The sequence below is a fragment of the Malaya genurostris genome, chromosome 3 (genome assembly GCF_030247185.1).
Source record: "Malaya genurostris strain Urasoe2022 chromosome 3, Malgen_1.1, whole genome shotgun sequence".
Taxonomy (NCBI): Eukaryota; Metazoa; Arthropoda; class Insecta; order Diptera; family Culicidae; genus Malaya; species Malaya genurostris.
In genome coordinates this window covers 1160850-1187547 of record NC_080572.1, presented here as the reverse complement: position 1 = coordinate 1187547, position 26698 = coordinate 1160850, and the positions used below count along the sequence as shown (strand labels likewise).

At 37.8% G+C, this 26698-nt stretch overlaps 3 protein-coding genes across 4 annotated transcripts; 1 reads left to right on the top strand and 2 right to left on the bottom strand.

Annotated features, from left to right (window-relative positions):
* Nucleotides 1-977: 977 nt before the first annotated feature.
* Nucleotides 978-25454, bottom strand: LOC131435129 (transcription termination factor 2). 2 transcript variants are annotated; one of them, XM_058602686.1, is made up of 6 exons: nt 12353-14080; nt 12228-12275; nt 11163-12174; nt 9315-11100; nt 1329-1486; nt 978-1261 (listed from the first exon to the last, which is right to left on the bottom strand). In XM_058602686.1, exons 1-6 carry the CDS (start codon nt 12399-12401, stop codon nt 1117-1119), a joined length of 3198 nt encoding a protein of 1065 aa, XP_058458669.1. In that variant the 5' UTR covers nt 12402-14080; the 3' UTR covers nt 978-1116. The 2 variants fall into 2 exon arrangements, with proteins under 2 accessions (XP_058458669.1, XP_058458670.1); XM_058602687.1 differs by lacking the exons at nt 12228-12275; nt 12353-14080 and adding an exon at nt 24520-25454 and having other exon boundaries at nt 979-1261.
* On the bottom strand, nt 1496-4285 carry LOC131435130 (dynein regulatory complex protein 11). The gene is made up of 2 exons (XM_058602688.1): nt 1921-4285; nt 1496-1810 (listed from the first exon to the last, which is right to left on the bottom strand). Exons 1-2 carry the CDS (start codon nt 4194-4196, stop codon nt 1660-1662), a joined length of 2427 nt encoding a protein of 808 aa, XP_058458671.1. The 5' UTR covers nt 4197-4285; the 3' UTR covers nt 1496-1659.
* LOC131435131 (zinc finger protein 268-like) lies at nt 17645-19550 on the top strand. Its single transcript, XM_058602689.1, has 4 exons — nt 17645-17894; nt 17950-18821; nt 18877-19186; nt 19247-19550. Exons 1-4 carry the CDS (start codon nt 17749-17751, stop codon nt 19368-19370), a joined length of 1452 nt encoding a protein of 483 aa, XP_058458672.1. The 5' UTR covers nt 17645-17748; the 3' UTR covers nt 19371-19550.
* Nucleotides 25455-26698: the final 1244 nt, after the last annotated feature.

Genomic DNA, 26698 nt, shown 5'->3' with positions numbered 1-26698 from the left:
TGGTTAGTTAGCTTTTTCATCGGTTACCGGAAGTAAGAGTCACATAAAACGTGGCACCTTATATCCATTCCGTCGAAACAATTAAAGAAAGATCTCTGCTCAGTTCATTGACTCAAAGAATGAGATGACAATCTGTGCATTTGCTCAATTTTAATATAAGTATTTCATATTTTCACATTAATTTTTTGTGATACTCCTTTTTTAAGCTAAAGCGTGTGTGTGTCGCATTCCGTTGATTGTAAAACAATGGAGGCATACGTGAAGCACTTTGAAAATTCTGCTGTCCAAAAACATAAATTCGAACAAAAACTTTTTGGGCGAGACGAAGTTCGACGGGTCAGCTAGTACTTATATAAAAATGCAAATAACTTGACGACTCATACTTCGTTCTCAGAATTTGTTTTACGCTCACCATTGTGGATGACGCACTTTCCTTTTAAATTTTTCGCATTCCCCACCTTCTGTCAAGTGTTACTGAAAATGCTTGTACTGTACGCGCTCGAAGTACTAGAGAAAAGCGTTTCCAAATGTCTACCAAAAGGCGACAAATTAACGGTCTTTTTCAACATGGCTTCGTCTCAATGTCTGAGGATGGCTAAATGGTCTAGCCTTGCTCAACATTCATCGCAATGTTGAGGTCGATACGCAAAGAGTTTTGCAAAATTGAATGCCTTCATTTGGACAAAATAAAGTCTTATCAATTTCAAAGACAGGTAACATTTGTAGCGAGAAGAGAAATCGATTGAAAGCTAAAAATTTATCAAAACTTGGTTTTCTCAAGCATACTAAAAGTCACTCAATGAATAGAGCAATGGAAACAACAAGTTTAAAAACAGTGATTCAGTTGAGAATGAATCTTTGATGCGAACTGTTTTGCCCATCTCTAGTTTCAACCAATGCTTCGAACAGGGATAGCAAACCAAATTCGATCGAGTGATACTTTTGTATAAATAGCGTTATGTTTATTGTAATGTTACACTATCATTGAAACAAATTAGAAAGATCATAATATATATTGAGGAATGTTATTATATACACTTAATATACATTGACGCAGAATGTTTATGATCGGAAATGACAGTAAATTCTACCATTCTACCAATTCCAGAAATTGCATTACAATCCGAACAGTGTTTTCAAATCATCTATTGAAAGCTTGCTTCCAGTCTGCTTGGTTCCAGTGAGCACATCGTTCGCGATACCCAGTTTCTTCTCCTGTAACACTCTGATTGCCTGTTCGACCGTATCCTTGCACATAAATCTGTGTAAAACAAAATTATCAAAGTCAGTTTTTTCAATTATGCATATTTAACAAAAAAAATGCTTACTTCCAGATATAAACTTTCTTTTTCTGTCCCACTCTGTACACACGATCTTGTGCTTGAGATTCCAGTTGGGGATTCCAGTGAAGATCCAGCAAGAACAAGTGATTTGCTCCTACCAGATTAAGACCGACTCCACCAGCAGTGAGCGATAAAAGCATGACCTAAAATGCACAAGAAAACAAATATGAGTGCTTCATGAACGTTTTTCGTCATTGGAATTCTTAGTCGTATATAAGTAACAGAAAATATAATTCTAAAGCTTTATTGAACACACACAGATAAAAATTGTGAACTTTTTGTGTCACAGAAATACGCGCAAAAGTCCCTAAAACAATTATTTTTTCTTCTGTTTGTTAACGTTTTCGATCTCCATCCGAGCCTCGTGCTCCATCTCCATCTGCTTCGAGCGACGTCTGCCCAACGGTGTCTTACACCACCAGTACATGAATGCTTCCTCTTCCTCTTTATAAACAGGTTCAAGTGCGCTTCAAAGCAAAATATATACGAAGGTGAATCAGAACATTATCAGTTTACGGTACGATGGTAAAATATGCGGTACACATTTTACTACTATTATGGAAAACAAACTACAAACCTCAACGCATTGATTAGCTCCAAGTGAGTCAGGGGCTTAGTTCTAAGCTGTAACATCCGTTTACACGTGATTACCTCCCGGATGCACTTCGCAACGGAGCCGACTGTGTAACCATCGGAAATTTTGGCCATCGCACCAGTATCGAACTGACGGGGAACGCCGCTGTAATGGCTCAACATTTCCTTCCAGGCAAACGAAAGAGCTCCGTAGTCCGGTCGTGGTATATAAATGAAGCGCTGATATGTTTGGACCATCAACTTCATGTCACCTTCCCATGGACAATTAGACGTTCCAATCAGCATGATACGGTCTTCTGGATTGATGTTTTTTACCAGTTTGGGTAGATCTTTCTTCAACCGTTTGGGGTCAGTACGGTCCGTTTTGGGTACCTTCTTTACAAAAGGTTTTTCGGCGTCCCCGAAATAAATCACTGATGGCTGCAGGAGTCTTGAAACCTTCGATATCAGATGCATCAACATAAGTAGTCCCGACTTTCCAGGATATTTCCCAGCAACATTAGCTGGACTGATATCGAACAAAACCGAACCTGTCTCCGTACAGATTGCATGAACTAGAGATGTTTTTCCCGAACCCTTCGGACCGGCTATCAACAGCGACTTAATACACGGCCCGAAATTGCGGATAGTCTCAGAACCCAGTGGAAGGATGCAGTATTGTTTGATGAGATGACGAACATCTCCTGGTGAAGGATTCAATGCGCTTCTAGCAGCGTAACTTAAATCCCCCACGAAGGAGTTAATGGGTGTGTCAGGAAACTTTTTAATTATACCGTTCGTAAGCAACTCCTCAAACAGAGACTCCGTGGTGCGATCTGGGGTCAAATCTTTCTCTCGTTTCTTCTTACCCTTCTTGCCACTTCGACGTGCCTTCTTACTGCCCTTCTTAGTTTTCTTTCCCTTCTGGGCTCTATCTCTATCCAGTGCAATCTGCAGGAGATCCAGCTCCTGTCTCATTATGTCATCCACAATTCGTCGCAGTTCGGTCTCGACATCCGTATATTTTTCCTCGAAGATCATGTCATCGTAATAGGTCTGTCTTAAGTTATGCGACTCGTCTTTACCTTTCCAGATTTCAGTGTACTCATCAATGGCAGTTTTTATCTCAGGAAGAAATGCGGATTGCATCGGTTTAAATGCTCTATCCAATCCTTCCTCGAGCGAAACCTCCCCAGGTCTTTTTTGCTGTACTTTCGCATCTTTGGCGGACTTTAATTTACTCTCGCGTGAGGACATCACGGATGACCGGCTCATCTCACTTTCTGTGGCCTGCCGACTCAACAGATGGCGGGATCCACCGGCTTCTTCCGAAGGGAAATCTGGCAAGCGCCCGGTACGCTTTTGATACTCTTTAAACCACGTACGAATCTCATCTGCGATGTCCTCTTTCATTGCAGCCCCCTGCTTGCAGTAAATTTCGTCCTTCACACGAATCAGCGATTGTTCATATTCCTCTTGAAACTCTTTCTGTTGAATATATCGTGACAGTTTTCTTTCTTCCAGCTCGTCCTTCGTTGTGCGCGTTGTATTGACCTGGGGCGGTATCATTCCGATCAGGACCATTTCCTCCATCTTTCTACGTCTGGTTTGTCTTCTAGTCGCATAACCTCTCCAAACCTTTTGAATTTTCATGGCCGCATTCAACCCCGTAGTGGATTTGTCTCGGCTGCTGTCTGGTTTACCCTTTTCCTTCAAAAGCTTCAACTCTTTCATGAACTGAGCCCTCAATCGACCCTGTCGAGCTCGTTCATGTGTCTGAATAATCTTGATTGAGTCCAACTCGGACAATTCCTCTTCAATAACTTCCTCATCCAATGCTCCAATTCTTCGCAGTATATCATCCACAAACTTTCTTCTCTCGTTAAGCATTGCTTCTTTTTCTCTCCGGAAATACTTCGGTACATTGATCTCCATACTCAAGGGAGTCAGTCCCAACTTGTCCACAATCGCATCATTGTAACTAAATTCCATCATATCGATTATCACTAAATCATGCTTTAATTCAAGCACTCGTCCAAGACAATTATCCAAGAGTTTACGAATCAGAATACGCTTCTGTGGTTGCACCATTTGATCATAAATTTCTTCCAGTCGATTGGAGATCACAATATATCGGAGGTACAACTCAAAAACCTGGCCTTGGACTTCGGTACGATCGTGCTGCGCCTCGATGGCCTGGTACTCAAAATCGTTGACCGCAAGTTTTTCCAGGTCCTTCTGGGAACTGGTCCACAGTAGATTAAACGTACGGTTGGACATATTTGCGCCAGAAAATGTTTACTAGCTCAAGAAAACCGATTTGGCTTCACACCAATTCTAAATGGAACTTGTTTGCACGGAATAAATACGATGCGTTGATGGTAGCAACTGTTGTCTGGATTTTCTGATTTTGTTGGTACCTGTTGATATTATGTGCGACAGACAACGGCGGGACATTGAAACGTATACTTTACCGTTTTACGTTGTTGTTGACTGATACGCGTGCGCATGCATAATTTTTTTCCTGCAATATTGCCACTCCACTTCCGGAACTTACTGAAAAGAGTGTTTTGTCGTCGGCGTTTGCTATTAGGAGAACATCCCTGTTCGACAAACACGATCAATTTAGGTTAACCTTCCGGCTCGAGAAAAGAAGCCCAAACTTTCGATTAATCTATGGAGTGTGAGTACATGTTTTGTTATGCTTGTAATTTCAATCTCAATCTGGAAATCCAACCCCAATACATCCCGTCCCCTCAGTATCAGGCATTTGCCATGCTTTTTACTCTAACCTACACACTTATTTTCGGATTTTCAGTTCGGTAATATTTTTACTGGAAAATTCGTTATTTTTATCAAAATTACCGATTAGTCTGCTGACGTATTCAGCATATTTTGTTACCGAAATTCAGTTCTTCAAAAACATGTACTGAAAATTTGGCAATTATCTACCGAACTGTCTTCACTTTAAAATTATCCGGTAAATTTAATAGAAATCGTGCTGGTCGATCAGTAATTTATCGACTTTTAGCGAATTGTTCAGTAAAGAGTACCGAATCAATTTGTAAAACGCAAGCACATAGCACGCCATATTGGTTTTTGTATACTGTGATCGAAGTGAGTAAAATGGAATATATATTTAACAAAATCCAATCTTTTATGTATCGTTATTCGAACTATTCAGTAAGTAATATGATTTACCTTCTAACATTTCAGTTTTACAATAAATTGATGCAATCACTCGTTTTTTCTATCGAAAGGCAGTTTCCGGTTATGTAGAAGACCTTGGACACCATGTCTCTTCACATATCCGGAATCGCGATTTACGTCCTGACGCTGTACATTACGACTGTACATTTTCGAAATGTAATATGCGTTATAGTCGGTTCTGGTCTTTAAAAAGACATATTTTGGATAAGCATCCCCGAGAACCGCAATTTCTCGTGAATTCTCCGTCATTTCAATCTGCATTTGAATAAGCGGAACTAGCGGATAATGAGTCAGTAGATTCAATTAATGAAGACACTAAACATACCGAAACGGATTAAATTGAAAATTCTCGTGGCGCGAAAAGAACAAAGGATGCAGATCCAGAAAAAATAAACCCGTTAAACGGTTTAATTCAGTGGTTAAAGGTAAATAACTGTATTTTTTGTTTTTTTTTTTAAATTCCGTCTTGTTAATACCATCACAAAGAACGAATATAATATTAGTATTAATTAATTACGCAGTTATATCTGTGAATTTATATGTGTTATTCCAGGTTGATGACCCGTTTCCTGAGGTTAATTCCTATATCCCGATACTACTTTACAAAGCTGAAGGAGGGGCTATTATTTGGCGCGATCTTAAAGTTCCAGTAGAGGGAGATATTCTGTACTGCTTTGGATAGCTGTGCCAGTGTTTTGAAGTATTCAACTGTAAAAGTAATCCTGCAGATAAACTGTTTTATCTATTCATTATGAACACTTTATATGGTATTGGAACTCTTACTACAATGGGTGAAAACTTTCGCCGAAGCTATGAGATGAAAGAAAATTAATGTTTTTTAAATCAAAAATTAAACGGACGTAGAGCAATCAGTTGTTCAAGAATTTTTTTTTCGAAATTTCAAATGAAATAATTTAATCATTCAAAATTAATTTTATGCTGCACTGAACTGTAAAAATTACTGATTCAATCAGTTGGTTTAACCGCTGGTTCGGTAACTTTTCAACGTAAAACAAATGCTGATTAAACAGCAATATTTACTGAATCCTCATCAACATTTGCTGATCAGTACAGTTAAAAATGACAATTCGAACGAACTTCAGTTTTACTGAACGTTCGTCAATTAATAAATTACTGAACAGATTACCGTACGTTCAGCTGTGTAAAAGTCGGTAAAATATTGCTGAAGTCGGTAAAGAAAACTAAGTGTGTATTTCTACACTCTTTTGTTCTAGCGATACGCAATGTAAGATTTGATCTTACTCGCAAAGCAATCTAAAAGCTTTCGTGTACGACGCCTGGGTCGTTGTTTGTTCGCTTTGGTAGTTTCTCTGAATATTTCGGAGTTTTTTGAGTGTTTTGCCCACTACGTTATTCACGATTTCGACGAGATCTGGATTGTGTTTCGTGCCGTGTCGAGGTGGAGGACTTCGAAGTGTTTGTTCGATCCATTTGGACGCTGTTTGTGATTTGTTTGGAGCGATAGTGCCGGCTACCGAAGATTCCTCAGTGTCAGCATTTAGAGTTTGTGCACGATGGTTAGTGCTTGTGATCGGTGTGCTAAAACCGTTAAATCAGATGATGATTTCATAGGGTGTTCGGGTTTTTGCAATCATGTAGTCCACATGAAGTGCGCAAAACTGAACAAGCCGTTTTTGAAAGTAATTGACGAGAACCCCAATTTGCTCTGGATTTGTGACGAATGTTGTAAATTGATCAAACTTGCTCGTTTTCGCGAGACAGTTTCCTCCATTGGGTGTGCTGTCTCAGCTATTGCTGAAAAAAATGAGTCAATATGTGCTGAGCTGAAAGCCGAAATAACAAAAAATTGCCAGCAAATATCTCGCCTGTCTCGCATCGTTCCTACTTCGTCATCGGTGCCAGCGAATCCAGTTTCTCGTCCGGCTGCTAAACGTCGTCGCGAAGAGGCATTTGAGACAAGCAGTTCATTGATGGGTGGGCGGAAACCAGTCGAAAACTGCAATATTGCAACGGTTCCGCTGAATGATGGACTGAATTGCAACAACGAAATTGCGGTCATCCCGCTGGTGAAAAAAGGAATCGACGTCAACACCCTGAACTTTGTTTCCTTCAAAGTTGGAATTCCTGCTAAATATCGTGATGTTGCACTTAATCCGGACACATGGCCTCAAGGTGTCCTTTTTCGTGAGTTTGAGGACAACCGAAAGCAGGATGTCTGGTGTCCGCCTATCGATGTTTCTTCGCCTACTCCAGATAAGAATGACCGTAGTATGCCTGAGTATGGAACAGCAAGGTACACCTGGATCGCCTTTTTTCCTCTTGACAACACCAATGACGTTATGAGATTGCATGGAAACATACCGGGACGCACTGTTATAGGCATTTTGGAAGCTCCTGAACCCCTAACCACAGTCGAGCCATTGCAGCCAGCGTTCTCCAGCCGTCTTGGTCCTGTGTGTGTGATGAAGGATTATTCCAAACATTTGTCCACGGCCAGTATTGTTTTTTCTCTTTGCATCCAATTCCTGATCTTGTTCGCGCTTGTAGATGTCAGCCCGTAGCATAGTTAGCATCATGGAAGTCCCCGATGCGTTCCCCACAGTCGAGCCACTGCAGCCAGCGATCGTCAGCCGTCCCGGTCCTGTGCGCGAAATCGGCAAGTACTCATCTGCATTGAACGGTTCTAGCACTGATCCGATCCCAGTTTCCAGTCTTCCATCGCAAGTCCGATCGAGTAAATCCAATCTGCAGATTTACTACCAAAACGTCGGTGGTATGAACTCATGTGTCGACGAGTATTTCTCAGCAAGTTCAGACGATTGTTTTGACATTATTGCTCTTACCGAAACTTGGCTCCGAACAAACACGCTGTCTGTCCACGGGTTTGGTGCCAGTTACGAAGTTTTCCGAACCGATCGCAGTACTCTTAACAGTCCCAAATCTATCGGAAGCGTAGTGCTCGTTGCGGTACATAGACGGTTCGAAGCGCAGTTGATCGAATCAACGCCTGGTAGTCGTGTCGAGCAATTGTGGATCAGTGTCAAGTAGTCTATCTTCCACCTGATCGATGTCGCGATCTTGCTCTAATCAATGCTCACTTAGAGTCACTTCATTAATTTTTTTGCACCTCACGCGCGTCCTATCGACGAAAATTTAATCGTTGGAGACTTCAATTTTCCCGGAATCAAATGGCAAGGAACTTCCGGTGGATTCTTTTTCGCTGATCCGACGCTTTCAACATTCCATGTTGGCATTACGACCTTGCTCGACGGTTATAGTGTCAACTTACTTCGCCAATCGAATCCTGTTGCAAACGAAAACGACAGAATGCTGGATCTATGCCTCTCGAGTAGAGGAGATGTTGCACCTATAATTAGTGCCTCACCGTTCCCTTTGGCCAAATCTGTTCGACATCACCCGCCACTGCATATTGTGCGCAACTCTAATCTTCCACCAGATGGCTACAACACGACCGACATCATCAGATATAATTTTAATAAAGCTGACTACACTAAAATGACCGACTTTCTAGTACATGTTGACTCGGAGGAAATTCTCGACAATGATGATGTCAACGCTGCTGTACAAACGTTCTCTAACGTCATGAGCTACGCGATTGACTTTGTTGTACCAAAACGATCCAAACGGCTGTCCCTGCATCCACCATTGCAGACCACCGTAGAGAGACAACTGAAAACGACTAAAAGAGCCGCCCTAAAACGGTATTCAAAACATGGAGGATACCAACTACGTAATCAATGTGTGCAGATCAATCAATTATACAAGAAAACTGTCAAGCGTTGTCATGTCAACTACTTGAAAAATGTACAACGGACTTCCTCTACGACGAACTAACTACGGTGCAAACAATGCTATCATTGACTTGCAGAGATCATTGAATCGCGTTTCATCAGGATTCGACCTCAATCTATCACGCAGTAGGATACTTGGAAATTTTTTATAAATTACTAGAAATTATCATTAGGACCATAATGTGTCTGTTGATTATATCTAAATAAATAAATAAATGAATAAATATGGAACACAGGTAAACATTTTGCAACTGCGCCAAAGTCCAGAACTCGCATAATGCGAACCATTGCATTAAATATGTCAGTAGAATCGACATGTGAAATCGTTTCCGAATCTAATATCAAATCTTTGTATTTTGTAAAGCTTAGCAATACTACGCTAAGAAGAACTTACCTTTGCTCCGCTGCTTTGTTTATTGAAGTCCACCACGATGTCATTGCGGTACTTAGCTTGTACTTTCCCGGTTAGCGACACATACCGCACCCGCTTCCAGCTTAGATGCTGAGCTACGATGTCCAGCATACTGCTCCACTGGGACACGATCACTGCCTTGTCATCGCTCTGTAGAATTTTTTCCTCTATCACCTCTAGAACTTTTGCAATTTTAGAACTTGCTCGTTCAAGATTGAAAACTGGATTCGACCGAAGCATAACTTTGGACGATGCTTTCGTTATAGCTTCAGCAACCTCAGGTGGTGTGTCACTAATATTCAACTTTTTGTTACCACCCTCTATTGACGCATTGGCATCACCACTAGTCGATTTGTCGGTCAGTTTGAGCTTGTTTAACTGCTCAAGCAGATCCAAATCTTGCTCTTCTTCAACCGTACTTACGTCGAAGTTACCATCATCATCCTCTAACATTCGATGGATCAGTCCCGGATGGCAACAAATTTGACGAAGTCGAAGTAAAAGCACAAGGATTTGATACTGCTTAACTTCATCTTTAGTATGAAGTTCTTTCAACTTTTGATGGACACGATCGTAGTTTGGTTCATTCGTTCGAACAAATGTTGGCTGGTGGCCTCCAAAGTAGTTTGCATTTTCTTTATGCGCTCGCTGACGAAGAAACTGATCGAATAGTGTTCGCGAATAAAGCAACACCTTTTGGTAAACATTCATTTCTTCTTTATAAAGATTAACCTCAATCAACTGGATGAATTTTTCCGGAAGACCTTGTAGGGATCCCTTCTCTTTAAGCTGTTGTTTTGTTCTGCGGAGCATGATCGATTTCATAATAGTATTAAGACGAACCATACCCCCTGCACTTTTGTTATCAATCCACTGTTTCCAATGAGCCAAATCATCAAATGGACTACAACGCAAAAATTTCATTAATGCGTACATGTCCATCTCTTTATTTTGAATAGGTGTTCCGGTTAGTGCCCAACGAAAGCGACCTTTCAATTCACAACATGCTACCGACATTGCACTTTTGTGGTTTCGAATAACGTGAGCTTCATCCAGAATGATCCTTTCCCAATTTACACCAAAGAGCCCATTGCGTTCCGCTTTAAGTTCACGTGAAACAATATTGTAAGTGGTTATAACCACATCATATTTTGCCAGATGTCTTGGTTTCACATCTCGGTTCGTTCCGTGATGGACAATGACAGCTAGACTGTTCCTTGTCACTCTGTTTGTGATTTCTCCTTCCCATTGTTTCATCAATGACGCTGGGCAAATAATGAGTGTTCCTCCGGCATAATAATCCTGTCTGCCTCTTGCCAACCATCCGATATGAGCATCGATTTCTTCTTCTGAAGAATCTCCCTGTATCTCCTCATCCGGATTACTCATTTCAATTGTTTTCAATATCAAAGATATCATGCTAAGTGTTTTCCCTAAGCCCATATCATCGGCCAGGATACCTCCACGTGGTTTCTGGTTCTCGCGCCATTGCATCCAAGCCAAAGCATGCAGTTGGTGGTTCATCAATTCTATCTTGAGCAACTTGGGTGGTTCGGCGAATGTGTCCTCGCTAGGACAAGTTTCGATTGATTTATGTAATGTGGCCAAACGATCCATTGTAAGGGTTTTCTTTGATTCGAAAGTTGCTAAACCCTGTTTACCCGTATGCTTAGGTTGAATTTGTTTAGCAGCATTTTCGATGTCTTCCCAAGAAACATTGGTTTGTGATTTCGATTGCTCTCGCGATGTTTGTATGCTGGATTCGTTACTGAAAGTAACACATATTTGAAAACAGACCAATCAAACAAAACAATTCGATAAGAATCTTACCTAGCTATGGAAGTATTTCTGCTCTCGATTATTATGCGTCCACTAGAATCAATCGAATTTTCAAAGCTCTTCCGGATTTCGTTTTTAACATTCTTTGAATCTTGTATCTCCATATTTTTAATATCTTTACTCAGATCTTGTATCTCTTTTTTCACAACAACCATTCTTTTCAGTAAAGCAACTCCTTTGTCGGGTAAGTCTGGAGCAACTCTGGTTAGTTTCTCCATCGAGACCAGACTGCTTTTTAATTCCGACAGTTTACGCATTTTGCCATCATAGAAATTTTGCGAAACCAGTCGCTTACCAAACGCATTTGTGATTGTAGGTTGAATTAACGTTTTTCTTTGCGGTACACCATCATCATCGTCACTGGAAAGCGTCAAAACCTCAAGGGATTGTGTTGTACTATTGCTTGATGAGTTTCTTTCGTCCTGTTTCGATTGTTCATCTTTTTCATCGATCGCAGTGGAGGAAAGTTTGGTACCAATAGACTGACGGACGTGAGTAGACAAACGTTTATCTGCCGAACTGTCGACTGATTCATTATTTATCTCTTCCGAAACTACTGTGGAAGATAACTTCGTACTAATCGAATCACGTTTTGATGACTCCGTATCAAAACTGCACATTGGCAGACTGTCGTCGGATGATTCGTGTTTTTCGTCTACCTCTAAATTCGGTTCAAATCCACTCTCATCATCCGAAATTAGCACCTTACGAGTTTTCTTCGTAAAAATAAACTCTTCTTCATCCGAGCTTAAATCGTCCGGTCGAATTCCGGTAATACTTAAACGTGTTGCTGGTGAAAGAGCCCTATTTTCTACTTCTGGTTCATTTTCACATGAAATCAAGATTTCACCTTCTGCGACTAGTTTTTGCTTTTCATCCTCATTGTCCGTTCCATCACTCGAATTAGAGTACCGGGGATGTAACGACATCCGTTGACTCTGGCGCTTTTTGATTCGTTCGCGAATTTCATCATACTCGCTATCTTCTTCAAACTCATCTTCAGCTGAAACAATCAAATAGACAACGGTTGGCTGAATGAAATAGTTTACTACTTACTCTCTTCAATACTAATCGATTCCTGAAGTTCATTAATACTGTTATCATCTACAATCAAATATATATTTTTAGGAAAGTGCAAGTACAACCGAACACCAACTTGAAGCTATTTTGTGTATACTCACCAGAACCACCTGTCGAATTCTCGGCAAAGATATCATCCGCTTCTGACATGGTTCTCGTAAATTATAAAACCTACAACAGCTCCGAAACAAAAGCCTACTAATAATGCACAATGGTTTGACAATGTAATATGAAATATTACAGCCTGAAATCTGGACCTCTGTTATTTTTTAATGATATGTCTGTTGACAGACGGCAAATACTACTGATTAGCTGCCCTTACACGAGACAATATTATTGTCAATACAAGGAGTATTGACAATACTTTTGATCGTGTAATGGAAACTTCATTGGATTGACGAAAATATTGTCAAAAAATCAAAATTGCTCATCAATCCGACAATACTTTCTCTCCAGAGAGGAAAGAATCAAATATGTGCAATGAACTCTCCTCTGAATGTTTTAATGTTCAGTTGCAATATTTGAAGCTTCAAACTCTTGATTTGTTCGAAAAATGCGGACTCAAGTTACCAAGTCAATTGGATTGACGGTATTGACAATACTTTGGATTGACAATAATATTGTCACGTGTAAGGGCCGCTATTTTCATCTAAGGTCATTTTAAAAAAAAACTTCTTATTCAACCGATATGGCGCAAAATTTCAAAACCAGAGGTGCCAGGATAAATTTTGTAATCTAACAAATGCGAAATGCTCCAGAGAAAATTATCATTTTTGTGAATTAGCGAGCAAAATAACATAACCGAATCAATTTTAAATTTCTGCAACTTTTACTAACTGTCTGTAACAGAAACTTCGGAAGTCAGCAGAATATTTGCAAAAATACTCATTTTTGTTTCAATTCAAGAAGTTTCAACCTCAAAGTCATTCGCCTCCTCGGAATAGAAAAGCTTTCTGACCCTATGAACGGGTTTGGGGGTTCGCCAGGTGGGCTGCATGAAAGGCATCGACCAACGCATCACGCTGTATCCGTCCCCCGAAAAATATTCTGAGAGCTGTAAAAATCTCTGAACGAAAAATATCTTTTTTGCAAATCTACAGACAAATCTGCAAACCTGACATCTCTGATGAACAGCGCTGCCAGGTTGCCAGATTTGTCTGGCAAATGCCAAATTTTTCTCGCTTCGCCAGACACTCTAACTAACCAGATCTTTTGCCAGATTTTTCAAATTTTCCTAGATTTTGTCAGATCTCGCTAGATTGTTTTGGTTTTTACCTCTATACGATATGTGGGGAGACCTTTTTTTGCTCACTGAAAATGAAGCCCGTCAAAAATTTCCTTGTATATAGTAGACCTAGACAAATTCAGATAAATTTTTTAGTTCTGACAGATTTTTGAAAAAATAACCTGGCAACTCTGCTGATGAAATCCGACACCACGCGCTTAAAAGGAAATGTTAAAAATTGTGTTAATAATTTTTAACATTTCCTTTTAAGCGATTGGCCTTCTGACGACAGTTCGACATGGTGCTGTTGTACAAACGATGATGTTTTCGAATGAAGCTGTCAAAATACATACACTGAAATGATAATCTTACTTAAATTCATCAGATTTGTCATATGAATCGAATGCAGAATATAATTTATAGAGGTTATATGAAAACTTACAATCATTTTTTAAAGTGTACGTTAAATCTAAATAGACGTTACCATAATGAAAGTTATAAGAATATTCTATATAATGTATATTGAAATCCGATGGAACCTAACTCGTTACATAATTTATATTCATTGGATGTGTCTTATGAATCGTACGCAGTTGGTATTACACAAAAGACATATGACAACTTATGACCTTTAATGGAACTCTACATGAAATCTAAAAGATGTTTAATAAATTTTATATCTTCATAATCTTTATGATATTGATAATCATACCATATACAAGTTATGCGAAAAGTCGATAAAACTTAAGCCAAAATAATTTTAGTATTCATTACATTACATTTTAATCGCATGCTGATTATGTTTATTAAAAGTCATGCGAAAACTTATAATTTTCATTGGAAGACGCGCATCAAATCTGCAACAAGGAAGAAAACGAGAGAGCTGAAGAAAATAACAACAAATAGAGTTTGTTTTTACAAAAGAATAGTTGTGAATCGCACTGCTTGAAGCTGAAGAAAGAGTTGTGTCCTCGATATTCATCGACTGCTCCAGACAGTTTTTTATGAAGTTCTGTTATTTGAAATCGCTGACAAGACAGCTCATTCAAATTCGTTCAAGGATATGCCCCTGAAATTATTATCCGGTACATTTCATTACTCTGTTTGTCTAGTATGAGGATTTAAATGTTTCATTTATAGTTTCTGGATCCCACGTCTCCTTCGCAAATATCAGGAGGTGCTCCTTTACGGAACTGATGACTAGTATATCTTGAATCCTCGAAAAAAGGAGTAGTTTCCAATTATCAGCTTTTCGGAGTGCATCTGATTCGTCTGGTGACAGTAAATATCCGATTAAATTAGCCAGTCCCAAAGAAGTAAGTGTAGTTGAAATATTAAAATAATATTTTATTATGAAACTCTTTATATACGAAACATATAACAATAAGTTTTTGATAAGACAATTTTTTTTATTGTTGTTTTTTATTCCATTAAGCACCATAATCCTAGTATTTTTTATCAATTTGAATCTTATATGTATCACTTATTCAATTAAATAGCAATCATTTGATCTATATATAACTGCTATATCGAACTGGGATGACCTCCATTAAAAGTTTTATATACATTTTATTATCTTATATTTCTGACAAGATGTTTAATAAACTTTGTAGCTATCATTGGAAATGCTAATTCGCGACCTAGAAGGAACAGTGCCGCTATCTATGAAAGTTTAATCTGTGTGTGAAGTGAATGTAAACAAAGTAGGGTACTTTCACAAACGAATTTCCAGACATGACAGTCACGATATTTTTTTGGCGCACATCGATGGTCCTCCGTGAAACTGGCACCAATGGTGATAAATTGGTTGCACTGCTGAGTTCCCATCATACATTCATAATGCAAATGTCAAACCGTGAGAACCCTTTCGATTCGGTAGCTCATTTGTATATATTGAGATTTTATGGCACACTTTGGTTGAAATGATAACAATGCAATTAATCTTGCGCTCCACCAAGCGGTGAGTGCAGTCATTTCAGAAGGTACCGGGAACGAACCACATTTTTTAAAAATATTTATAAGCACTTACATGTCTTTATTATTTATCTTTGGTACTTTTTCACTCAAGTAAAATTAGTTCATTCTCTGTTTGCTCAATTGATTTTCTTGTGCGTTGAAGTACTAAAAAGATTAAACGACTCCTATTCAGTCATTAAAACATATTTTGCGGTACATCATTTCTGGTATTTCGTGAGTAAAAAGCGAGAAAAAACTCCTCTTCCGGCACTAGTAATCCACATAGGTAAGACAATATTTGAAATTTTGTGATCAAACTACTATTCTTGGTGATTCTAATGCGGTAAACCAGTGAATTACAATACAGAGGAAGGTAATTGAGACTTATTTAAGATTTTTTTTCTCTGAATATTGTAGGTCATGGATCTGAAAAGTTGCTCGAATGGACTTGCAAAAACATTTCATGACAGTGTTTGTTATACTGATGAGAACCACTATGTAGAATACCCTGGTGATCACGTTTTTCTATGTGTTAGTGCGGTTGTCATTTTATTTTGGAATAACAGAGAGACGTGAAGAAGAAAAAACATAAACAAATGACGTTCCGGGAGTTGCTTTTATGAAAATATTTAGACTTGGTTCTGTTTGTGAAAATATTGACAGTGAAATGCGGTGTTTTGTTCCGGGATGTTTCAATCGTTTTCATCACCTGCATTTGAAATGCCACCCACAGCACAATCACTACATTATCCATGATAACTGTAATAGATATCACAGTGCGATCCACCAAATCCTTCCTCCAACGAAATGAACAGAATCGGATGTGTGTAAAATTTTCTGTATTTCGACCTTACCTTGCAAGCCCTCGAAAAAAAAAATGTCCCGATTTTCAATTAGTGCCAAGATTCGTCAGGCTGCACGACAACTGGAGTAACTTAGAAATGAAATCCCGATCTGAAATGGTCGTTTGTTTATGTTTACATGCTTGAATCCCGGCGCGCCATACTTAATTTCGTGAGAAAATTACCAACACAACCAAAACTGTCTTATAACGCCACCACTGTATTTTACGTCGTGGATGAGAACAGTGTGTTATGTTCCAGATTGAGTATACCGATTTAATCCTTCCCAAACAAGTAAAATGAACAATACATAACATGGATTCAACGATTCAGAGTTAAGTCAACGAAAACTGCTTGGGTGCATGTGTGTCGTCAATTTGTAAACTGGTATATTTATGTATATTAAATTTATTCATCTGACAATAAAACATAATTAATAAATAAATGTCAAATGTCCTCAAACTTGATGTTATCAGTTCGGAATATCCGACTGCCGCTCGTTTTAATCTCGTTGGATGTTAATCGTTCTTTTGAGCTTTGAGTTTCTGTAACAAATCAAAATAATAATTTTGTGATCTCGAGCACGGATTAAAAAAAAACAAACCTCAATAAATGATTCAAAACAGCTATCACATGTTTGCATTTTCCTTCACTGGTTTTGCAAGTACATGCAAATAACCAAGCAGAGCGTTCACTTCTATTGTATTGTATATCATTTATTTATACCCGGCTTTAACCTGTCGTGGTCGTTCACCGGGTATAGCGTTCACTTCTAGTACAAACTTTGATTGTGTGCGGCTCGACACTTGGAGTCGAAAATAAGCCAAATCCATAATTGTAGATCTCATCTACTCCAACTATCCGAACGGATTCCTCCGGCAGCGTAGCTAAAATCTTCCGACAAGTTCATCAACACAGTGCACGTAACATCTTTTGAAGGCTCCTGAAGATGAATCGAAAAATGCATTATTTTCTCATTTAAAGTGAACACTTCGACGAAAAAATTACAACACACGTAGAAAACATGTAGTTTCAATGCAATTTAAAGAAATTTTAAAAATAGCAGTAGATTTTCACTCATGAATATTGTTCTGAAATTATGTTTACTTTTTTTCACATACCGATCATTTGATTTTTACATGAGAAAATAGACATCACTCAAAGCGATTTTTTTATACTCATTAACTGAATTAGTATCTTCAAAGATTTTAGGAAACACTGGTACTTACCATTTCAAACAGCAAAACTAAAATCGAGGAAAACGGTACGTTTGAAAATTTATCACTTTTTTCTTTTGCTTGTTTACTTCCACTTCACACACATAAGCTGTCAAACTCAACTTCGTAGTCGCAAATAGTTAAAAATCATTAGAATGTCATATAATGTGAAAATGAAAATTTAGCTCAGTGTAGATTTATATTAAATGATTTGTTGCGGAGTTTCGATAATGTATAATGATGTATAAACTTATAAAATGAGTCAATTTCGCAAATCTCGGCGTAGTATGAGTGACATAAAAAATGAATCCTTGTTTAATATGGTAGAAATCAAGTCAGAACCTGATGGTTTACTAAACTCTTCGCATCTAATGCATAAATCAGTATTTCGGAAAGCAGACAGGTAAATGTGGGTATAACTTAACTATTGACTCTATCCAAATTTGATGTATTAGCAGAATAGGAAGAATATACACAAAATCACGAGCAGTTCAAGTTGAGCCAGACGATGTTGACAGTAACGACACCACCAGTTTCAACGTGACAAATTTGTCCGGTGATAACAAACCGATTGATCCTTTCTGTGATCAAACCGTCGTACCGCAATGCAGAATTTGCTTGCGCAGAGTTTCACGGGCAAATCTAAAAATAATTCTTGCCAAGTATAAGCCTAAAACATTGGCAGCTTTAAAATTAAAAGTCTTTCCAGGAGATGCATATCCGTTCGCATGCTGCAATTGTTTAAACCTGATTGATATTATGTTGGACTTCAAAAATGCTGTGTTGAAAGCAAAATATCTGTTGCTAGAGGAACGGATGTTCTTGGAAAGTGAAGAATGGGATGATTCAGAAAGTATGAACGCCGTTGTCAAATGTAGATCCTTAGTGGAGAAGCATAAAAATCAAATCGATTCCATATATGAGAAAACTGTGAAGCGAAAACGATACCGTGCAATAGAAGACAGCCCTCACGATGGTGACGGAAAAGGTTTATCTTACGAACACAGCATTATGTCGGATGATCAGGAACGAAACGTTAATATCGAAACTGTGATCGTTGAGGCAGTCAAAGCGGAACCAATTGCTGAAATGACAGAAGTAGAAGATCTTAAAATTTACTCCTCAGGTGACGAAAGTCTACATACAGATTGCGAACCAACAGATTCGCATGATGGAGGGTTCAAATTGGTATTAAAAACATCAAAAACATACAGGAATTCTAAAAACAAAGAAAAACGATCAGATCATGTTCCTCGTGGTGAACTATGTGACCTATGTGGGCAGCGAGTTTGTGCTCAGGCTTCTGAATCACATAAAAATCGTCATTTAGGTCAGTTTGATCGGAATGTGATCAGTTTCAGTCATGCATTTATTTTATATTTCAGGAATCAAGCCATACACATGTCCATCAGAAGGCTGCGAATTGACTTTTTATAGCAGAGAAAATCAGATATCGCACGTCAAGCGAATTCATGGCGAAAATGGAGTACCGGTACATAAATGTGACATATGTGGCCGATACATACGAGGTGCTTTAAAAGTAATCAACTACCATAAGCGGAAACATGATCAAAAGAAAGAGCATGTATGTCAGTTTTGTGGGAAAGGATTTACCATGCGGCAGTATCTGAAACAGCACGTCACCGTAGTTCATACTGAAGTATTTCCGCACGAATGTAGATACTGTGGCAAAAAGTACGGTTCATCACTTCTGCATTGGTATTGCTATAACATTGTTTATATGTTTGTTTTCAGATTTAAATTAAAATGGAGCATGCTAGCGCATGAAAGAAATGTACATGAAAAGAAAGTTTCAACGGCATCGGCCCAGCCTTTCAGTTACGAACTATCGCAAAATAATAGTGATGGTTATGCTTGAAATGTTTGAATTTTCGAATGTCTGCCTGAACTGCATCGGAATAAGTGTATTAATACTGTCAAATTCAAAATATGCAACACTTAAAACATCTCAACGAAAACCGAAAACAAAAAACCATGGTAAATCGATGTTTAATCGAAATCACTGCAATTAAATTCTACTAATCCGTGTTTACCGAAATTGTTTTGTTTCCATTTATGGAAGTATTGATACCAAATATTAAGCAAATGATATTTCAAAGAAAAAATGAAAATCAAAAATACCTTTTTTGAGTAATTTGAACTTTAGGCGTTCCTTTTAAAATGAAAATCAAACGAAAATTTTTTTCAACAATACTAATTTTTTTTATATTGTCCTTATAATTACCTAAAACAAATCGATCGGACCCACCGTTTCTGAAAAACTTATTAAAAATTTTCAAGGGATTTTTGCTTAGTTCCTTATCAAAAGTAAGGTTAGAGTGAAAAAGGACAAATTGATGATGCAAATTGTTTCGTTTGGTTATGAATAAAGCTTATGCCAAATTTGAGCCAAATCAAAAAATACATAAATAAAATTTTTAAAAAAATCTGTCATTCTCGGTGGAATTGCAAATCAACTATCAAAAAGTCACTCGCACATCAGTACAAATGCAAGCGGTGTCAGCATTTTTGTTATGTTTATCTCAATGTCGAACCTACAATTACTCTTCACTATGCGAGGCCGGGTGTCATTTTTTGATGGGTTTATATAATTTAACTGCCATTTGATTCGGAAGCATTTAACTTAATCATGTATATCAACGTCGTTTCAATATTTCTGTATAGTATATTATTGAAAAATCGGTTCGAATTGACCTATGTTTTCACGAGTCAATCACAGCAAGCCATAATAATACCATCCTCTTGATTTCTCCATTTTCTTTGTAAAAATGTTTTATATATTGCAAAATTTAATGATCTGTAGAAACCAGTGCGGTAAAATTTCAGTTTCAATCGAATAATATCAGATGAAAATGAAATTTATGGCCACTGACCATCAGCATATTGATATAAATTCATTTGATATTTGCTGCCATTTTCAAGTGTGTAACCAAAGTAAGACACACGTGTTTCAAGTTTTGAACTTGAGAGAAAATTTAAAATTTTCAGACTGGACCAAATACGTCTACTCGCTGTAAGTTTAGTTCACAGAATGATTCTAATTCTTAGGTATTAATTTCAGTTTCCTCTTTTCCCAACGATATCATAATAAATCAGTTTCCATATCAACGAAGTATAGTTGTTTATTGGAAAATTAACGGTCACCATGGTAAGGCTAAATTTCCATTTACAATGATTTCAGTTTTATCGGTATTTTTATTAAAGTACATTTTTAATCTGGCGTGGCACTAACTGTGCAATTAATTATGTATTTTATTTTAATTATCTTAATGATATCAATTTATTAATCATGCATCATCCAATCTGGTATCGTTGAATATAATTCATCTTTACCACATGAACGTCACAGTTGTATCATAGTAACAAGATATCCAGTTCTCATATTTTTCGAACAAATCTTTGGCAACATCCTTTTTTGCGAGTATGGCGCCCTCAGACAAGTCCGCATCGAATCTCGTATATAGAAGTAGGGGAGATAAATGTCAAATTCGTGCGCGCCAAAATAGCAGCACTGCGCATCCATATATTTGACATGATCTGTTGAATGTGATGCCGTGCGATGGCGTTTCTGAACTGAAAATTGAGTTCGCTCCAAGCTGACAGGGTCTGTTGTATACAAGTTTGCATCAAATTAGTTCTGCGTTTTGAGATAGTTTTGTTTGAGAAATAGGTCTGATTTAATAATCTCTTCTGTGTACTCTACGAAGTGAAGCTCTCAGAATTCATCGTCAGTTAAATAATCGTCCCTACACTGAGCAAAATGCCATAGTAACTGTAGCCTGTTTTCCATTGTCATTTCAACTATACGCTTAAATAGTAGCAACAATCATGATATACGACTATTCACCATCTGTATTGTATAAATTACTAGACAACAAAGACTACGACTTGACTAAAATATTTGTATTTATGACTTTTCTGGCATGGTCATCCTGACAATGGTAGTCATCTCAAATATAAGAACAAATAGTTAAAATCACAATTTCTAGTAAGGTGAAATTGCTCTCGAGCCTTGGTATATATGAGGAGCTAAATAGTGATTGCTACCATGTAAATATGTCCACAGTATAATAATGTTACCATAAATAGATACATGGTTCAAAAGAAATTATGAAGTTTGAAAACACTATTCATGTAGTCCATATCAACAGAATTTATGTAGTAAGCACATTATCGTATAGTGTTTTTTTTAACCGACTATGTTTTTCATTTGTGCTGACTATACAAATTGTCAATAAACGGGTGTACTTTGTTATTGTCACATAAAGTTACAATACAGCAGACAATTTCGTAACACTTCAGTGATAGATTTGAAAAAAAAAGTATATTATGATTTATATTGTGCAATTTGAAAGGTCTTGCAGGTGAGTAAATTTTGTAGCCTTACTAGTTTCCGTCGTTGAAATTAAATTTTTCAACTATTTTTCCGGTAACGGCTGTTTTCTAGTGAAATCGACGTCCTGTATAATTTTTATTATTCGTTATCGGTCGCTGTAGAAACAACATCAAGCGATTGATGAAAACGATGAACATCATCCGATTCCCGGATTCAAATCGCTCGAATCCGACGGAAAAAATAACTATATATGGCAGGTGGGCATTGAGGTTTGCATCTGGACTTGGCTATTAATTTCTTCCATGCTGCCCATTCCTGGTTCAGGAAAAACTTCACCGAACAGAGCCTGGGATCAACAGTTGCAACCAAGCAATGCTGCTCCGTGTCTACGTTGATAATCAATATTTCACCAGGCACATCATTATTTGATTTGATGCAAAAATAAAATAGAATTCAATGAAACTATTTTGTTGTTCTTGTTCTAGAATTCAAATTCATAAAACTTTTTAACATTAGCTCATGGTTTGCTGACCTTCAGCATTGTTGAATCAACCACTGCCTTTAGTTTCGAAATAACTAGAAGTGAAATGTCAAAAATACCATGGCTCTGGTTATAGCGAAAACTACAATGTAAATAAAGATTCGGTCATGGTTAGCTTAACCATCTCAATCGTATTAGTTTTTCATACAATATACTGTTCAATATTACTATTCTAGAGCCGATATCATTTATAGTAAACATGAACTTGACTATTGTTGAAATCATCTGATTTAATAGTCGACTGAAAACCACCATACTCGCATGGTCAGGTTGGCCCTCTGTATAGTAACTGTTACCATAATATTTTTCTGAGTGTAGTCATATGAAGTTTCGCTTGCTAAGTTTCAAATGCCAAGTAGTCTAGTAGAGATGGTCGGGTATCGGGTATTTTACCCGAAACCCGACCCGTACCCGTACCCGACGGGTTTTTGGTCGGGTACGGGTAAAAATTTTTATTTTCAATCGGGTACGGGTCGGTTACGGGTAAAAACTTTTACTGCTCACTCGGGTACGGGTCGGGTACGGGTAAAAAAATTTACCGCTCACTCGGGTACGGGTCGGGTACGGGTAAATTTTTTTTTTTGGATCGTTTACCCGACCATTTGTACTTCACATAAATATGTTTATACGTTGACGAGATTTTTTCATTGCAAAACAGTTCTTCCGAAAAATAATCAATTTGATTCAAGGGGGTTTGATTCGCGCCTAGGACCAGACCTGTCAACTGGCATCTTTTTCCAGAAAAAAACATTTTTTCTTCATTTAAAAAAAAGATCAATCATAGTTACGTGAAAAGTTATGTGAATATTTCCCGCCCTACTTTGTTTATAACATATTTAATAAGACACACTGCCTTAGCTCTATGATGTTGCGGTCGGAATCTACTTTTCTCGTAGGTTTCAATGGACTGCCATTTTAAAGCTGTTTAATGCAAAATCCAGTAAAAATTATTTGATTCATATACTGCCTATACTCGCATATTAGTCTCATATCGATTTTCGCCAATTTTGAGTTAGCTTGAGGAATGGAGTCTTTCCTCGATATACTCTCAGAAATTGCAATGAAAGTTGAGGGTTTGTTCAGTAAAATATAAAAAAATATCAACTCATTTCTGTGTCCCATATGCTAAAGTACCCGCATATCAGTCCCATTCAGTGCAAAATTTCAATAATTTCATTTGTTGCAATATTGGAACAGCAAAGGTGTATTACCGATATTTCATGTAATAATACCAAGATTTAGCATTAGGGAGCAAAGCAAAGTCTTGGCATTACATTCCTTTGGTGGAATTTGGCCTTTCTGTTTCAACAGACTTCGCAGCCGATTCTTAGTGTACAGAATCATTGCATGGCTAGTACTATGGATCCTACTGACACTAAGAATCCTTCCAGGTCGGGACTCGAACATACGACAGCTGGCTTGTAAGACCAGCGTCCTATGCATTGAACCGCCAACCTGGGACCAGCATTAGGGAGCACAATAAATAAAAAAAAATCGGAAATAAACTTTTGATCGTCTTTTTCTCAACATGCCGATTTCCCATATGGGACTGATATGCAAGTATGTGCAGTATATAAAATGTAGTGTAGTACTCATATCACATTCAGATACCAGAAAACTGTTATTTTAAATATTGGTGGGAGATTTTCAAAATTTTCATAAAAATCATTAGGATTCTTACCATAAAAACATGAACATTTATTTCAGAAAATCTGCATAGAAGTTCTTCTTATTCTGCACTTCTGGGTGGTGTCATCTCACTTGAAATGGCACCGATTGATGGCACAGCAAGTTGGGCTATAATGCCAGTTAATTTTCGTTTCTTTTCACTACAAGTGAAAATCTCGATGCGTGACAACGTGTAGTCGCAAAAGTAAGGGTGAAAATCTTTTCTCGCGAAATACTCAAATTTTCACCGTGTTCACTCGTTAAGGTTTCCACCGGAGATAACACAGAAGTTCAATGGCTGTAAAAACCACCAGATACCGATAACATCGTGCGTGTGGGTTTGTGAGGCTTTCAAAACGGGCATAGTTGACAGATTAATTTAAATCAAAATCATAATTCATTTTGCTTTGTAGTAAAAAATTGTAACCAAAAAAATTTCCTACGAATGTTCAAACTACTTACACTTGAAGGACTCACTGTTCACCATGTTCAAAATTGAATTTTTCACATCGGGAATACACGTACATTGTTTGATTCTTGGGTCAATTCACGTAAACGAACTGATAACACACTATTCATTTTAGAGGATGTTCGCATAACATTCATTTTCGTCACGTATAATACTCAATTTGACAGTTGGAACTATTTTACATGATTTTTCAAGTGATTCGAATGTGAATTTTTATTTGTGTGTCAAGATAATGAGCACGCTTACTTGTGGTTCTAAAGAATTGGATCAAAAGTCGCACTGTTTCGTAAAAACCATACCTACCCAAAATTTAATACAACGGGTATTACGACATTTTGGGTAAATATGCTTCTCGAAAAATTTGAGTTGATATTACTCCCTTTTGTTGACATTTGTAAATGAGTATAATGTACCAAAGACATTGAAAATCTACAGGGTCCGCCATCTAATATTTATTTTTGAACTAGCGGTTATTTTGACAGAAACTTAGTTGTATCCTTCCGCTGAACGAAAATGGTTGTGTATACGCTTGAGGACCGCGTGAAAATAGTGCAGTTTTACTTTTAAAATCATGGTAATGTTGCGGAATGTGTGCAAAAAAATCATCTTCTCGGGTGAGGCACATTTTCATCTCGGCGGGTATGTTAATAAGCAAAATTGTCGCATCTGGGGACGGAAAACCCCCACGTCATCATGGAGAAGCCGATCTCAGAGAGTGACGGTTTGGTGCGGATTTTTGTCTGGCGGCATCATTGGGCCTTTTTTCTTAGAAAATGAGGCAGGAGCCGCCGCCACGGTCAATGGTGAGCGGTACCGCGCCATGATTTGCGATTGTTTCTTCCCGTTACTTGAAGAGGAAGACTTGTACACCTTTTGGTTCCAACAAGACGGCGCTCCGTGCCACACAGCCAACGCTACGATCGATCATCTGTGCACAGACTTCGAAGATCGAATTATCAGTCGAAATTCGGATGTCGTTTGGCCGCCTCGGAGTTGTGATTTGACACCGTTAGACTATTATCTTTGAGCGGCTGTCAAAATAAGTGTTATGTGGACAAGCCAGAGACAATTCAAGCCTTGAAGGATAACATTCGTGCATCCATAGCTGAAATAAAGCTGCATACAATCGAAAATGTATTAAAAAACTGGACCGACCGTATGGCGTACTGTAAGGCCAGCCGAGGCAGTCATTTGAATGAAATTATATTCCACAATTACCCGGAAGGATTGTACTTTAACATGAAAAAATAAACTTTGAATTCGGATGAACCGTTTGTTTTTTTTTACAAGTTTAAAAAAAAGTTACATTACATTATTCATGCTTCACAGTGTATTTATATGTTTAAAAGTAAACAAGCATTTTAATGTATTTTTCTTACCAACTAGAGCCTAATACGGCTCGATATCTAAAACACTTTATTTTTTCCATACTGAATTTTGGTAAAATTTTTACTACTCATTCGGGTCGGGTACGGGTACAGGTAATTTTTAATCGGGTACGGGTCGGGTACGGGTAAAATTTTTTATTTTTTTTCGGGTACGGGTCGGGTACGGGTAATTTTTTTGTATTATTGATCGGGTACGGGTCGGGTACGGGTAATTTTTTAAATTTTTAATCGGGTACGGGTCGGGTACGGGTAATTTTTTTTGCTGATCACTCGGGTACGGGTCGGGTTCGGGTATAAGAATTTCTATACCCGACCATCTCTATAGTCTAGCTGATTCATTGTCTTCGCTGTTGGTAGTGAGCAGTTTCGAATGAAAAGAAACAAATGAAGTAAAGTATTAAAAATGAAAACTGAAGGAGGAACCTATTAATTTATGTGCATTCTGTAATTGTTATTTCAGCTATATGGTTTGTCTTCCATCTATTATCTTGAACCAATTCGAATGTTTACATAAACCTCATATGAAGACCTCTAGATTGCATGGCAGTAACAGTTTTGACGGTTTTAACACAATACAAGATTTTTACACTAATCATTAGCGGCCTTTACACGATGTCATTTAGAATGTCATTACTTAAGTTGTCATTAAAAATGACATTAATAATTCTCGTGTAACGGCCGTTATTGAAAATCTGGTGTTTTGAGGCAGCTTAATTCTTGAATCCCTAAATAATGTTTTTGTTACCATAAAATTTTACTGTAGAAATATGATTTTCTCTAGTTG